Below are 15,659 nucleotides of genomic sequence, written 5' to 3'. Positions count from 1 at the left end.
ACTGTCAATTTTGCTGGTTACTTTCCTTTTTTGACTCTCCTGATATGATCTCTTTCGTATTTCAACTCATTTTATGAGATGTCATGGAAGTACATTGCATTTTCAACATTCTATAAATTTGTGCAAGATAAATTAACTAACTGAAAATAAAAAAAGAAAGAAAAAGATCATCTTTATTCCATGTTCCATGATTAGAATTATCTCCAGATTTCCAGATAAAACCATCCGCAGTTATTATATGGAAGATACGGTGATTAAGATATCAAAAATGTTTTGCACTCTAGACACTATATGTGACCGCAATGAAAACCAGACTTGTGGTCATAACCCTTCGCACTAAAGTGTTTTCTGAAGCGTTTTTCATAATATGCTGCAGAATTCTAACATAGACAAAGCTGTTACGTCATGAGTTGAAATTGTGCAACAAAATGACAGTCATTGTTTGATTTTGTCCCAACGTTGACAGTTTTACTTTAAAATCCGTCGTTTTACGCAGAGTTATGTGATGGAATATAAAAAAATTAAATTAAAATCTCCTAGCAGTCGTTTAATAAAATCTCATATGAAAAGCATTTAATTGAACGAGTGTATATAATGGAAAGCTATTTAAACTGGACACGGGCGCAACAAAGTATCATCTGACTTTATTAACTTGTTTTCTATTGTTGTACACTATATAAATGTCTGTTATACGAAGCGATCTACACTTTGGACGGCGTGTACTTTATTGATGTGGATAATCTTTACCCGGAGATGATTCAACTTCGGTGATTACCATTCATGTCTAGCCGAAATCGCATGATTATGTTTTTAGTAACACTTTATGGTAGTGCATTATCGAAATGTAAATGTTGCTTTTTCTCCTGAGGAAAATATAACGTAAAGCATTTGTAGTAAGAACGCATCACAGTGTATATTGATGAATGTTTAGATGTGGTAATGATCAGGGAACAAAATGATTCCATTTAGCGTACTCTTCGTACGGCGACTCACCCAAATAAAGGAAAGCACGCAACGTTGGAACTCTTCAGGGGGCTGTGATAATGATGATAAATCATCTAAATGTATGTTTACTTGTATTGGGCAGTGTCCAACGATCGTAACCGATCATGAGCAGGTAGGTTTGACATTAACTCTATAAGGTTTACAGGTGAATTCAATAGGCCCACGCATCTCTTGAAAGCCAATCTCATCTCGCAGTCAGGTTGAAGTGTGAAGTGTCATTTCCTAAACAAAATAAAACATCACACGAAGGACGTTTACGTACATGTGTCCTGACGATACCAGAATGAGATGACTCAAATTTAGATTGTGTGACGTTTCGATGGTTACAACCTGTCGCTTTCATCAGGCAAATGAGTCGATGACAAAATGCATGTAAACGAGGATATAACATGTTAATTGATTTGTCAACCATTCTGATAATTTGCTTCGAGTTAAAATGAAGCAGATCAAACCGTCTTGCCTCAGCACTTTCAGACGGTGTTTATGATCTTTGGAAGTATCCCAGTCAATGGTATTATTTTACTATGTGGTATGGTCTTTGATTGCCTGTTCACTGATAAATGAATCCAGCTCTTTTGACATTCAAAATTATTACTGAATTGGGTTTTATTGGTCAAAGTTTCTTGTTATTTAGCTACAGAAGCAAATGCCTTGGTTAATATCATATTTTCAATTTCAATAAATTAATTTTTTTCTGAAATCTGTTAGGCCAAAATTGGTCCCATTTCCATTTGGATTTATTTCTTAATAAATATATGTCCAATATATAGAGGTTACAACAAGTGTGGTAAATGGTATTTCTGTCACATAAGTTAGTTATTTTTCAGAAACTTGGAAATTCACAAGCTTTAGTGGGTGGGTTTACTTGGGAATGATCTGTAGGTACCAATTTATTGATCTGGAATGGAGATTGTTTTCTACCAGTTGTGTTTTTAGAACTGTTTTTCTTTTGACATTACTTACTAGAAGAAAATAATCCAAAAGATTATTTGGAGGAAATTTCATGTGAATGTATTTGCTTTTTGTTCATCAGACAAAATAATCAAGGACATGAAATGATGATTGATATGGTGATTTTGTTGATCTGAAATATCTGTTTAATTTCTTTTTCAGACCTTTGTCTGCACTCCTGTCTTTTGTGATTTTGTCGGCTGCAGGTATGTTTTTTCATAACGTATTTTCCTTATTCTTTATTTGTATTGATACTGCATATGTTCTGATGGAAGTTGTACCCCTCAGTTTGCTATTTAGATAAACCACGGACGTGGATAAACAAATGATATTTCATTTGCGTTAATTCTATATAGAGTTAGCTGGATCGGTTTAAAAACATTTGTGCAGCCCTGGTTACATCATAACAGGTTTGTATTGTTATTAGCCAGACAGAAGGTAACATCTGTGTAAATTATAAATCTACAGAAATAAGCCTAAGGAAGTAATAAAATTGTAACCTCAGCAGAAATTTTTGTGAACAGCATACACTTGTGTATTTACCCAATACACTGCATAATATCTATGATCAAGTGAACCTTCAGTTCTTGATTTCCTGATAAACTGTATTTAAATGGTTAAATTTATATTGGCTGGGAGTATTCCCACCAATTACGCCTGTCCAAACTGACCACAAGAGAGATATTTTGATGCTAACAACAGTTTAACAAGTCGTCAGAATGAGTTCTTGAAAAGTACAGCCAGAAAATGTGCAACGAGGGCAGAACATCCCTTTAAAAGAATCTAACTAATGCTCCGTAACGATCTTTATATTTACTTTAAATGGTTGTAGTGGCCATTTTAAAATTTTACTCATCACTTTTCCCTCCATGGAAAGACATGTAAGAGTTACTTTGTATACAACAGAGGGTATTGTCTGAAGATTTCTGTTTTCTTTAGACAATTCAAAAGTATGTATTGTTACACCTTGGTTTGTGCGTCTGTCCATCTGTTTGCTTGGCTACACTTAGAAAACTGATCAACTGATCATTATGTGTGCTGAACATCAGTAAAGAAAAACACAATCTACATTATAATATTATTTTACTATAAAGTAGATATATAATTTTTATCTTGCTACTGCTACTGTAAAACAGCTGTATTTAAACACTTAAGGTAATTTGACTGAATTATTCTCTGAATTTACTGAAATGTTACGTTTAGAATTATAAATTGTTGAAATAAGCAATTTTCCATGTTGTAATGAACAAGTTGATTTACAAAAATTCATAAAATCACTGTTATATTAGATGGAGTTTGGAATTATATTTCCACGCGGAGCAATTATTTTGGCGTCTGTCATCAAGCAAAATTCAGCGTAATGTCGATGTTAGGTAACACAGATTGAATACTAGAACTGTTGAAGTTTCAGTAGTCTGATCATCAATCAATGTTGCAGGGTAAATAGAATACATGGTCAGTGTCTTGACAAATAAATGGTATTTTGGCTTGGGACAGAAAGACAAAAGAGTCTTTCTTCAGCTTCACCAAAATACAATATATATTTTTAAGACACTGACCATGTATTCTCGATGTGTATGTTTGTACGGATGTTGGATGTTCGTACCAACAGCTGGGCAGGGGGAATAACGCCTTCAGGCCTTCTTGTTTAGGTTAAAGTATAGTTACGCATGTGTTTGACTTGTGATGTTTGAATTCTGTTTATTGCTTGTTTTAGTGAGAAGTGAAAACTACTTCTGCAGTCATAAGCTAGAGGAAATTGAGAATGATTATCTGGGAAACATCACTACTCGAATGCCGTGGGAATCTCATTATTCAAACAACATGAAATGTGAATGGAGGATTAATGCTGGAGTATTTTTGAGAATTAGAATCACATTTACCAAAATTGACTTGGAACAACTCACTCCTGGATCACCTTGTGAAGATGGAGACTTTCTGAGTATACAAGAAGGTAAGAAATATGACATGTTCATTGTTATACCTTTGTTTGAAATTAAAACATAATTTCAATAGCAAATACGTGTATTAATCTTTTTTCATTGAAAGTACATGTCTGGTAATACACTTACCTTCAATCTACTGTAAAAATAACTTACAAAAAAAATTCAGTTTATCCTGTTTCATTATAGGTACTTTTGCAATTGAATCTATAACTTTTGCAATTATCATTACACACTGATATTGATAGTCTCTATCACGCACACAGTGATATGAGGTTATGAATGAAGGACTCTGGTATAATGTAATTGCATCACACACCGGGATTGAATTCTGTGCATTTCAAAATGTCTCAATAATATAAAGTCTGTTTGAAATATGGTCTTTATGCCAATCTTTGTCAAACTTTTAATGTTTTCACTAACTGAATCTCAAAATAATAAGTGTTGGAATGTTGTATTTAGGAAATGAAATGCGATTATATGTATGTGAAGTATAAGAAATTAATGTTGATTTTGATGCTATGGTACCAGAAAGACAGAAACGATAGGCAGTTCCATGATGGTGGTTTTTAGGCCAATAAACCAAATGTTTTCATTATCATTCTGTCTGTAAACTTTGAAATCATTAAAAACAGAAACTGTATTTAGATGAAGAAAAACTGTAAATATAAGGATTATCTTTCTATCTTGTAAAATAGAAAGTAAATCCTTAGATAAGCCCACCCCTCAAAGTTGAAGTGTTGTCCTCTTGGACTTACTGAAAGATACAGTACATGTATATGTATGTTCTTGTTTTAGGTTACTATGAGTTTTCTCCCATCACACTGAAGGTTTGCCCTGGACAAACTAATCCCTATGAAGTCATAAGTAGATATGGTTATCTTCGACTGGTGTTCAAGTCCAATCAAAATAACTTCCTGAATCATGATGGTATTGAGATGAAATTTGAGATTTTCAGTAAGTACAAGACTCGTATGTGTGTTATGACTTAATCTTAAGACTTAATCTTATGATAATATCATCTTGTCATTGAATACAAAGTTGACAATATATGTACATTGCTAAATAATCATTACATGTATAGCAGGACTTATGTCCAAGTGTGACATCTCCCCAAACTGTAAATACCTTTTGATGTAGAATTTATTTGAAAATCAGTAAGCTGGTAATAATAACCCGATACCCAGTATCGTAAACCAGCTGTCTTTAGCATGCTAGTAACTTTCACAATTTTTTCTCATTACAACAATTTAGCAATGATAATTTCAGGCATTATGATATGATTTACTGTGCTAAGTCTTTGTTCATGTTATTCCTGTGGCGATTAAGTTGCCTTGGTTACAAATAATGACTTTTTTTTAATTTTGTGTAAATAATTTCTGGACATGAAAAAGATTGTTTACTCTAAATGGCCCACTTGGCATGATGTGGGAGAAACAAGATGTAAGAAAAGTTAACACTGATATTGATGTCGCAGATCGGACAGAGTGCCCACCTGATTGGATAAATGGTCCAGTTGATATCTATCTACATGCACCCACAGTGACCTGTTTCCGTTTCCAGACAGGCACAGCTGGTGGGATGGACTTCCTCTCAGCTCAGAATTTCTGTGCCTACAGCCAAAGTAACCTGGTTAGGATGAGAACCAAAAATATGTTTGATTTTGTGATTGGTAAGTATCATCCAAAACCTACCAGGTTAGGAAAATATTTGATAATCTCTATGATTTTGTACTCAGTAAATTTCAACCAAAGCTGCTCACTCAGTACTATATAAAAATTTCAAAATTCAGATCCAGTAATTGGTGTGATGTTTTACCCTGTGAATTTTCCCTACAATTATGTCATACAGTGCATCACAATTTACAAGTTTTTATTTCATTAAAATAACCTAGATTTACCTTTATTCAATGTATAATAATATCTGTGAATTTGAATATGTGTGCTAGTACATATTGTGTTGTATCATTCTCTGTGATTTGTATAAATACTACAGGACTTATGATTTAATTTGGACATTAACTTTCACTATGTAAATGGTAAATTGAAGATATGTTAATTTTCAGATTTAGTAAAGAAAAATGGATTGGTGTTTTACATGTGGGTAGGTCTTACAGATAAGAAAAGAGAGGGAACTTTCGAGTGGCTGGATGGCACCAAATTCAATTCCATGGCCAGGTAATCTCTGAAAATGATGAATTAAGCCATAAATATAAGCTGACTGAGGTAAAGTTATCCAGACAAGGATATCGTAACTACTGGTTTCTATACACATATACAGTGGGGTATGATAGCTCAGTCGATAGAGCATTGTGCCTATGTAACCTCAAGTAAAGATCTGAGGTGTGTGGTTCTACGCCCCCTACCTGTTGCAGATTGTGTCTCCTATGCTAAGAAATGTGCTGGTCTATGCTGATGTGGTTTCGTCTTTGAGCAAGACACTTTATCCTACATGCTCTCGATGGGATTTATCCGGTCGCCCAGATGTTGTTCTAAGAGGTAGCCTTACAAGGAGACCCAGCCTCAAAATGACCCTTTCTGTTCACAGGGTGACAAACCCAGCAAACATATCTATACACATACTCGTTCCAGGGAGTCAAATCCTTAAATTTCAGCAGTACGTCTTCAGTCATTATACTCGACCAATTACCCATTAGTGAGAGCCTGTAAGCATTAATGTTGCTGTACTCTCTAACTCGATTCTTTCAATAATTATTGTATGTGGTCAGTGGAAAATTACATACTTAATGTGTACTTAAAATTTATACTTCACATTAATGAGTTACAAGACCTATGTAATACATTAATTTCATGTGAAAGTTGGATTAATAAATGTCTTTTTCTGGAAATCCAGGTGGTCAGGTGGCGCATTGGTAACACACTTGCCTTTCACATAGGAGTCCGGGGTTTGATTCCCGGCAGGGGTGAAAGTATGGGGTCATGTGTTTCATGTGATTCTACTATCTACGTCATAAACATTTGATGTACTTTAGGCGAGATTTTTTGTAGAATTGGTGTAACAATGAAGCCCACATAAGTTCACGCTAAACCGGTCGACAAAACCAATAAATATCCCACCATTTACCCTGAGTTTGTTACATTTGATATCTATCACTGTTTGCTCCTATTCCTCATTGCCTTGCGTACCGGTGAATGTATCCGAGTGAAGGGTATCAGGAACGCAATACACTTTTACTAAAAATCATAGTGTTGGCTCTACTCTCTACTCTGTGTAACAGTATTAAACCTCTCTACAGAGGTCACATTTATACGATAATTTCGAACCTCTTTATAAGGCCATCTGTGTATTATGATATTGAATCTCTTTGTAAAGGCCAACTGTACATGTTAATATTGAAACCCTATATAGATGTCCTCTTTTATAATTTATAAATCATATAATTCAATAAAAGTTACTTATCTGTAATATTGAACCTTTGTATAAAGGTCACCTGTATATGATGATATTGAATCTCCATATAATGGCTAGCAATCATATGCTTCCATGAGTGACCTTTATAGACAGGTATGGCTGTTGATGGTCATTATGTGATGTCCGGTATTGTGTGGGATTCATAGATTTTACATGATTTGTGAGAAACTGATTTACAATAAATCTTGTTTTCTTTAATAGGATGTCTTCTGTCAATGACAAGAACAAGAACTGCGTTTTGATGAGTGTTCACTCCCAGTCTTACAAAGTAGTGAGCTGTGACGAAACTCACTTCTACATATGTCAGCTATACCTTGGTAAACATCATCTTAACATTTATAGAATGGTGTAGAACTTGTATTGTGGCATATATCATATAATATATACTGTGGCAAATAAAGTTGACTGTGGCATATAACATATACTGTAATGATATTCTAAAAGTCCATAAGAACCATTTTATCATAGTGGATTTTAAAAGTTGAAGATGGTTATCCATATTTTATGAAAAGGATCATATAAAAGTATCTCTATTTTCATGTGTTGACTTCCCTTGTTCCTTAGTCGTTCGTGATAAATTTTGGGACTGATTGCAAGGCAGCCATCTTGGATTTTGACTGTTGAAGTTTGTTATCACTGATCCTTTAGAAATACTGATTTTGGTTTTCTTCGAAGAAGAAAATGGCTTTCAGGCAGCCATCTTGGATTTCAACAATAATAGTCAGGGCTCTCACACCCCATTTTGAGACTGGGGCACGGGGCCCTTAGAATCGGGAAAAATAATAGTGTTTTCCTTAGAATTGGGAAAACTTTGGGTCTAAATTGGGAAAAAAAGATACTATTTTGCATTGGGAATTGCCCCAAACCTGGCAGATTGATAGCCCTGATAGTATATTACTATTTTGTGAGAGCTTCTGGGTAGATCATTCTTCTGCATACTTCTAATGTAGGTTCCCCTTGATAGCAAAATTTTCGTAGTCTATTTTAGGACTGATCAGAAAAATAAAAAGCCATTTTGGATTTCGAAAATTATAGTTTGTTACAGCTGTTTCTTTAGGAGTTCTAGAACATTCTCAAATATATGAATATTCCCTTTGGTTCCAAGTTGGGCATAGCAGAGGAAAGAAGGAAAAAGATTAAGAATTGATAGAGATCGGAAACAAATTCAGAACTTTAGGTTGAAGAAAATAGCCATGTAGTTATTGTGAGGGTGGAGATTGTTGAGTATCTTTACATTTTGAAGTGGAGCCTCAGTTTAACACTTTAGGTCTCTATCATATCACAGTGTATAACATGTAATGATTTCTGAAAGTGCAAATGGAAGGCAGTAATAAAACTGATACACTGTTGTTATCTTGTATTTAACAGAGGACAAGTACATCCATTTGGTACAAACAGAGGACACAAATTATGGTATGTATTTTTAGTGTCACTGATCTAAAGTGATTATCTTTGGATCAGGTAAAAGATTTCTTCATTCAATGGTTTGTAAGATATATTTGCTTACCTATGTATAATACACACCGTTAGATATATGTATAGGTAAGCCTTTGTATATCATACCAGTGAATATAAAAACTCTAATTACTAATCCACATATTTACATTTTACATTCAGACAATGTTTTTAAGAAGAAGGGGGTAAGAAAAGGTCATACACCAATATTGTCAGTTGATGGGACAGCTTTTGTTTCATGAGAAAACCTTGTTGACATGGGCAACCTAATTAATATAGACATTGAACACAATACATGTAGTTTCCTAGGTATACTAAAAACATTTTTTTTCTCTGTTAAATTGCTATTTCTTGAAAAGTTCCTGATGGATCTCTCTCAAATTTCATATGTAGGTTCCGTTTGGTCTCTAGTTGTGCCCATTGAATTTTGTTACATTTTTTCTGTTGCCATGGAAACATAGGGAAAAAAAGAACCCAATTCAGTGTTACAACTTAGAATCAACTCCACAGGTTAGTGCTGTAGTTGTGCCTTTTGTTATTGAGGACATTTTATTATTCATCTTTCTCCTAATAAAATTTTTCAATTTTCTGTGACTTCTTGTATTACTCCAGAACCTATAAGGTGTTGCATAAATTTGTTTATGGACAATACCAGGCTCTATTCAAATATCAGCAGTCAAACACACAGGATCTACAACAAGATATAAACTCTTACTATATGATTGATATATAGAAGATATATAAGATGTTAGAGTTGAGCAGATACAAAGAAATTTAATTGATAATTGACAAAAAAAAGATGTTACATTTTGCACTTTCGCTTGCACTGAATTAGATCTGCAGGTGATAGCAGCGGTACATCATTGAGTGAAGTCACAAGTTGTTATACTGGTGTACATATATCATACTTGGAATTTACACCAACAACAAGGTGTGGGGGATAATGCCACGCTTTTCAGTTCCTTGTGTTATTAGAAAATAACATACATTTGACTTTGTCTCGGCTGTATCCAGTGTCGGTGTAAATAATGTACCTTTGTATCTGGTTTTACCCTTTCAAAATAAAAAACGAAAAGGGGGAAAGAGACAACATTAGTCCATTTTATTAGTAGGGTCCTTAGATAGTTTAATCGCTGGAGAATGGGTACAATCAGGTATGCAGGGAGTCATTCAATATTATTAAAAAGACATCATAAATAGAAGTGTTCTCAACATTAACCACCTTTAGAGGTTAGTTAAGTGGTATACCTTTATTTCTTGTTGACCAGTTTCAACAGGTGTGGCTTGTCAGGGCTAATGTTGAAAACACTCCTACTTACGATGTCTTCGAAAATCAAGGTATGATCTAAAACGTCATCATGCCTGATCATTTTTTTCGTTATAATGATACTGTATCCTGTATTTCATACATTTAAGTGGCATTCTTTGATTTTAATTAACATTAGTTCAATATTTCAAACTTCCAAAACTTAGTTTTTAAGTCCTTAATTATGATCAAATTTAATTAAACAGTGGGATTTGAGCAGGTCACTGATATTGTCGATATGAAATTCACCCATGGTTTTATGGTTCCTCAGCAGTAAAACTATGTCTGTGGTAATATATTAGCTCCGTGAGCTTATTGTCTAGTAATAAGCCCATTCCCTGACTTGTGTCTGTGGTAATATATTAGCTCCGTGAGCTTATTGTCTAGTAATAAGCCCATTCCCTGACTTGTGTCTGTGGTAATATATTAGCTCTGTGAGCTTATTGTCTAGTAATAAGCCCATTCCCTGACTTGTGTCTGTGGTAATATATTAGCTCTGTGAGCTTATTGTCCAGTAATAAGCCCATTCCCTGACTTGTGTCTGTGGTAATATATTAGATCCGTGAGCTTATTGTCTAGTAATAAGCCCATTCCCTGACTTGTGTCTGTGGTAATATGTTAGCTCTGTGAGCTTATTGTCCAGTAATAAGTCTGCCTTCTTAGAAATAATGCATTGATCCCTGGTGTTTTTGCAGGATAAATATGATATATTTAAATGCAGCTTATGACTAAACATGTTTTTGGTTTTTCTTTTTGTTTTTAGTTGGAAAAGGTCCTGTCTTCGAGTTTAGAGAACTGATCTGGATAATAATTGGTGGTGCACTGGCTGTTGGTACAATAGTAATTTGTATATCCGTGCTAATATATAGATCTAAAACAGAATATATAAATGCCGACTACAGTTCACGCCAGATGGAAGGTCACAGGTCAAACTTGACGCAGGGACAATGTTCAAATCGGACAGGACAGGACGTTGAGGTATTGCATGCCCGCCTTGTTCAGCCTTCAACAGAATCACAGATAGAATCCTTAGGGAACCATCAACCCCTATCACAGCCATCAGCGCCTCCTTTAAGTGAATTGCAACCAGTTTTAGGACCCCAGTGTTCTGATCAAGATGCCCCTCCATCCTACTGGGAAGCTGTATATGCTTCTTAATTGATTATCATCTCATTTTTCATAAGGGCTGTAATAGCTAAGTTGGTAGAACAACCTGAGACAAATGGGTCCAGTCAATTGGACCCAAATGGTCTCATACAAAAGTCAGATATAATAGAATCAATTGCATGTATTCTTTAATGGCTGGAAAAGTATCTTACGATATTCATGAAAAAAATATTATCAAAGGGTCTCAGATTTTCCCCTCAAAGTTTGAAATAATTCAAATTTGGTTAGAGTTGTAAGTATAGGATGACAATTTGATGGTATGTACATATCAACCTAACTAACCTCCAGCATCTGATGTGCAGGTTCAAAAGGAATCAAATTTACTCAAATTTAAAAAATCTTGATTCTTCTCTTCTGCTTTTCCAGGCTATAACTTCAAAAATGTTCAACTCAACTTCACAAAACTATGAAATAAGTGTGTTAGCTGTGTTTTTTAACTTAAGTCAATATTTGATTCTTTATACTTTTTCTGTTACCATGGAAACATATTAAAAAAACTAAAAGCTAGTGTTAACTTTCCTTTCCGGGCTATAACTTCCAAACCATTCCACTCAACTGCACGAAACTCTGTTTATATAGTAGATTAGTGCTCTAGTCAAATTTTTTCCTGTTACCACAAATAACTCTCATCACAAATTTCAGTTTTTCTGTACCATTGCTGTTTTCTGTTACCATGGAAACAGATATGCCAAATTACAAAGCTCAGTTTTTTTCAGACCAGTTCTATTAAACCATTCAAGGTAATTACCTGGTACTCAAAACTTTTCTCAGGCATGATACCTTGTGTAGAACAATTAAAAATAACAAATAGAAATTAAAGTTGTTGTAATATTAATGTATATATTTGATTGTGTGTCTTTCTTTTAAACAGTGGGGCTCGGAGGATAATGTCACATTTTGTGTAATCTTGTTTATAAAGGAAAACAACATTCTTTATACAGGATGGCAGTTAATGTGATGTTGAGTTGAATTTACATTTTCATTATATGGACAATGTTGTTCTTGTTGTCTGACTTTGTTAACAAGATGATTTCTATGACGTTACTAGAACAACAACGGTATATATAGAATTTGTGTGACTGTTAAGGCCCTTTAGGCCTCTTTTTGTTTTATTATTGATTTTGGATAAAGTGAATTGAATGCTGCCTTTATGACTTGGGGAGGGCTGAAGTTCACCTCACTTCCATTTCACAATAGCCACAGGTACTGTTATGCTCAGGTGATTGTAAAATTTATATATTACTACACTTCATCAGTATTGCAAACCCATGATTTTCTCATTTCAGCCTGTATAGTTGGTAATATTAGCAGGGGATTGGTACTTGTGATATGCCCAGCCATCAAAGATAGAACAAAATTAAATGATTAGCAAACATTTGACATATATCAGAGTATAAAGAAATGTATGTTGCTTGCCTAAGAATAGCCATGTAATTGACATGCCCAAAATTTAGTACCCATGTATGCACCTTTGCTGTTATCACCGCAAATTGCTAGCCCTTCTTAATCAAACAACTACATATACGTTATTAAAGGGTTAAACACTGAATTAGGGTTAAGTGTCATGGTTGTGTCCTTGAGCAAGACAGTTAACTTTAATTGCTCTGGATATCATATGATGGGCCCTCCATATGTTATTCAGTAAGGTAGTCACCAGCTATAAGGAGACACCAATTCCAAATAATCCTGTATGTTCCAGGGTGATAAACCTAACAAACAACAAATGTAATCCCACACTTTTGTTAGGGTTTTTTGTTATAATGATATACTGTGTATATTAAGTATTATTTACCAACACATATTGTGCAGATATTAACTGTTTTTACCTACCAGTATTTCAATATAATACTCATATTTTCTCACCAGCTGGATGTATTGGATAGTGATTATAACCTTTCATTAGGAATGAAGACCATGGCTTTCTGAATTTCTATCTTATAGGTCAATTTATTGCATAGAGAATGACAGAGTCTATAATTGTTTTTTACACTTTGAAGTTTCTTTTTATAGGAATAATTTATTCTTATTTTTGTGTATGTGTGTGGTGTTGTGGTTTTAATTCAATCTTACAAGTTTAATTGAACATTTTTCTTACATTTGTGTGAAATCTTGTTCCAAGAAATTGAATACCTGAAACACTGTATAAGATCTTCTTGTGATTCTTATCAATGCTTTGTTCAGTACCCTGTAATATTTTTTGTTGTTACTGTATGTTAAAGTATACATTCATGTTTTACACCTATATTTTTGAAGTGTATTGTCTTTGTTGTTACTGTATGTTTAAGTATACATTCATGTTTCACACCTATATTTTTGAAGTGTATTGTCTTTGTTGTTACTGTATGTTACATTCATGTTTCACACCTATATTTTTGAAGTGTATTGTCTTTGTTGTTACTGTATGTTTAAGTATACATTCATGTTTCACACCTATATTTTTGAAGTGTATTGTCTTTGTTGTTACTGTATGTTAAAGTATACATTCATGTTTCACACCTATATTTTTGAAGTGTATTGTCTTTGTTGTTACTGTATGTTACATTCATGTTTCACACCTATATTTTTGAAGTGTATTGTCTTTGTTGTTACTGTATGTTAAAGTATACATTCATGTTTTACACCTATATTTTTGAAGTGTATTGTCTTTGTTGTTACTGTATGTTAAAGTATACATTCATGTTTTACACCTATTTTTTTGAAGTGTATTGTCCTTGTTGTTACTGTATGTTTAAGTATACATTCATGTTTTACACCTATATTTTTGAAGTGTATTGTCCTTGTTGTTACTGTATGTTTAAGTATACATTCATGTTTTACACCTATATTTTTGAAGTGTATTGTCTTTGTTGTTACTGTATGTTAAAGTATACATTCATGTTTTACACCTATATTTTTGAAGTGTATTGTCTTTGTTGTTACTGTATGTTAAAGTATACATTCATGTTTTACACCTATTGTTTTGAAGTGTATTGTCCTTGTTGTTACTGTATGTTTAAGTATACATTCTTGTTTTACACCTATATTTTTGAAGTGTATTGTCCTTGTTGTTACTGTATGTTTAAGTATACATTCATGTTTTACACCTATATTTGTGAAGTGTATTGTCTTTGTTGTTACTGTATGTTTGTTAAGTATACATTCATGTTTTACACCTATATTTTTGAAGTGTATTGTCTTTGTTGTTACTGTATGTTAAAGTATACATTCATGTTTTACACCTATTGTTTTGAAGTGTATTGTCCTTGTTGTTACTGTATGTTTAAGTATACATTCATGTTTTACACCTATATTTTTGAAGTGTATTGTCTTTGTTGTTAAGTTTTGTTCATTTGATTTTTATGATTTAATGTTTTATCACACATGAAAGTAGACACATGTTTTTTATCATTTGTATGTATATTTTTGAGTGGTAAGGTGGCACAGTGGTTATGCACTCGCCTTTCACAGAGACATCTTGGGTTCACTTCCGGAAACAATTATCAAAAGGTAAGGGGTCACCTGCCAAGACCATGTGGGTTTTCCTTGGGTACTGCGGTTTCCTCCTACAGTAAGGCCCCTGGCATGCTTCCATTCGGGCCAACTAGAGTCATTAACCCTTTCAGTGCTATAGGCGACTAAAGTCGACATGCAGGCAGGCCGCCGTACGCGACTTAAGTCGACATGCAGACAGGCCGCCGTAGGCGACTTAAGTCGACATGCAGACAGGCCGCCGTAGGCGACTAAAGTCGACATGTAGACAGGCCGCCGTAGGTGACTAAAGTCGACATGCAGACAGCCCGCTGTAGGTGACTAAAGTCGACATGCAGACAGGCCGCCGTAGGTGACTAAAGTCGACATGCAGACAGGCCGCCGTAGGTGACTAAAGTCGACATGCAGACAGCCCGCCGTAGGTGACTTAAGTCGACATGCAGACAGCCCGCCGTAGGTGACTTAAGTCGACATGCAGACAGCCCGCTGTAGGTGACTTAAGTCGACATGCAGACAGCCCGCTGTAGGTGACTTAAGTTGACATGTAGACAGGCCGCCGTAGGTGACTAAAGTCGACATGCAGACAGGCCACCCTAGGCGACTAAAGTGGACCATTTTTATATCTTTATTATTAGCCAAGATATGCTTGTTTCAGTAATGGGTTTCAGAAGAGGGTTAATGAATGTTGGAAAAACTTGTTGTAGCAATTATTGTAAAATAAATAAAGTGTATGTCTTTTTAATGTATTTTTCACTACAACCCTTTTCTTTATCTTTTATCTCTTATCTTTTAAAGCATAAAAGTCAATTGTGTTAAAATATCCAATTAGGTAATACAAATTCTGCAGGGTTCCATTGTGCCAAATTGTTATATCTTTATTTTTATTGTTTATTTCAAGGATTATAATTGTCCTTGTAGTTTCTGTAGAATTG

General features: G+C 34.3%; 1 protein-coding gene across 1 annotated transcript; it reads left to right on the top strand.

Annotated features, from left to right (window-relative positions):
* Nucleotides 1-1,044: 1,044 nt before the first annotated feature.
* On the top strand, nt 1,045-13,556 carry LOC132555048 (uncharacterized). The gene is made up of 9 exons (XM_060219389.1): nt 1,045-1,117; nt 2,119-2,162; nt 3,674-3,910; nt 4,698-4,856; nt 5,377-5,571; nt 5,965-6,076; nt 7,533-7,648; nt 8,700-8,744; nt 10,856-13,556. Exons 1-9 carry the CDS (start codon nt 1,110-1,112, stop codon nt 11,248-11,250), a joined length of 1,311 nt encoding a protein of 436 aa, XP_060075372.1. The 5' UTR covers nt 1,045-1,109; the 3' UTR covers nt 11,251-13,556.
* The last annotated feature ends 2,103 nt before the right edge of the window (nt 13,557-15,659 follow it).

This window comes from Ylistrum balloti, unplaced genomic scaffold, assembly GCF_031769215.1.
Source record: "Ylistrum balloti isolate Yb309-2 unplaced genomic scaffold, AGI_CSIRO_Ybal_v1 Utg370450, whole genome shotgun sequence".
Classification (NCBI taxonomy): domain Eukaryota; kingdom Metazoa; phylum Mollusca; class Bivalvia; order Pectinida; family Pectinidae; genus Ylistrum; species Ylistrum balloti.
This window is presented reverse-complemented; position numbering and strand designations above follow the sequence as displayed.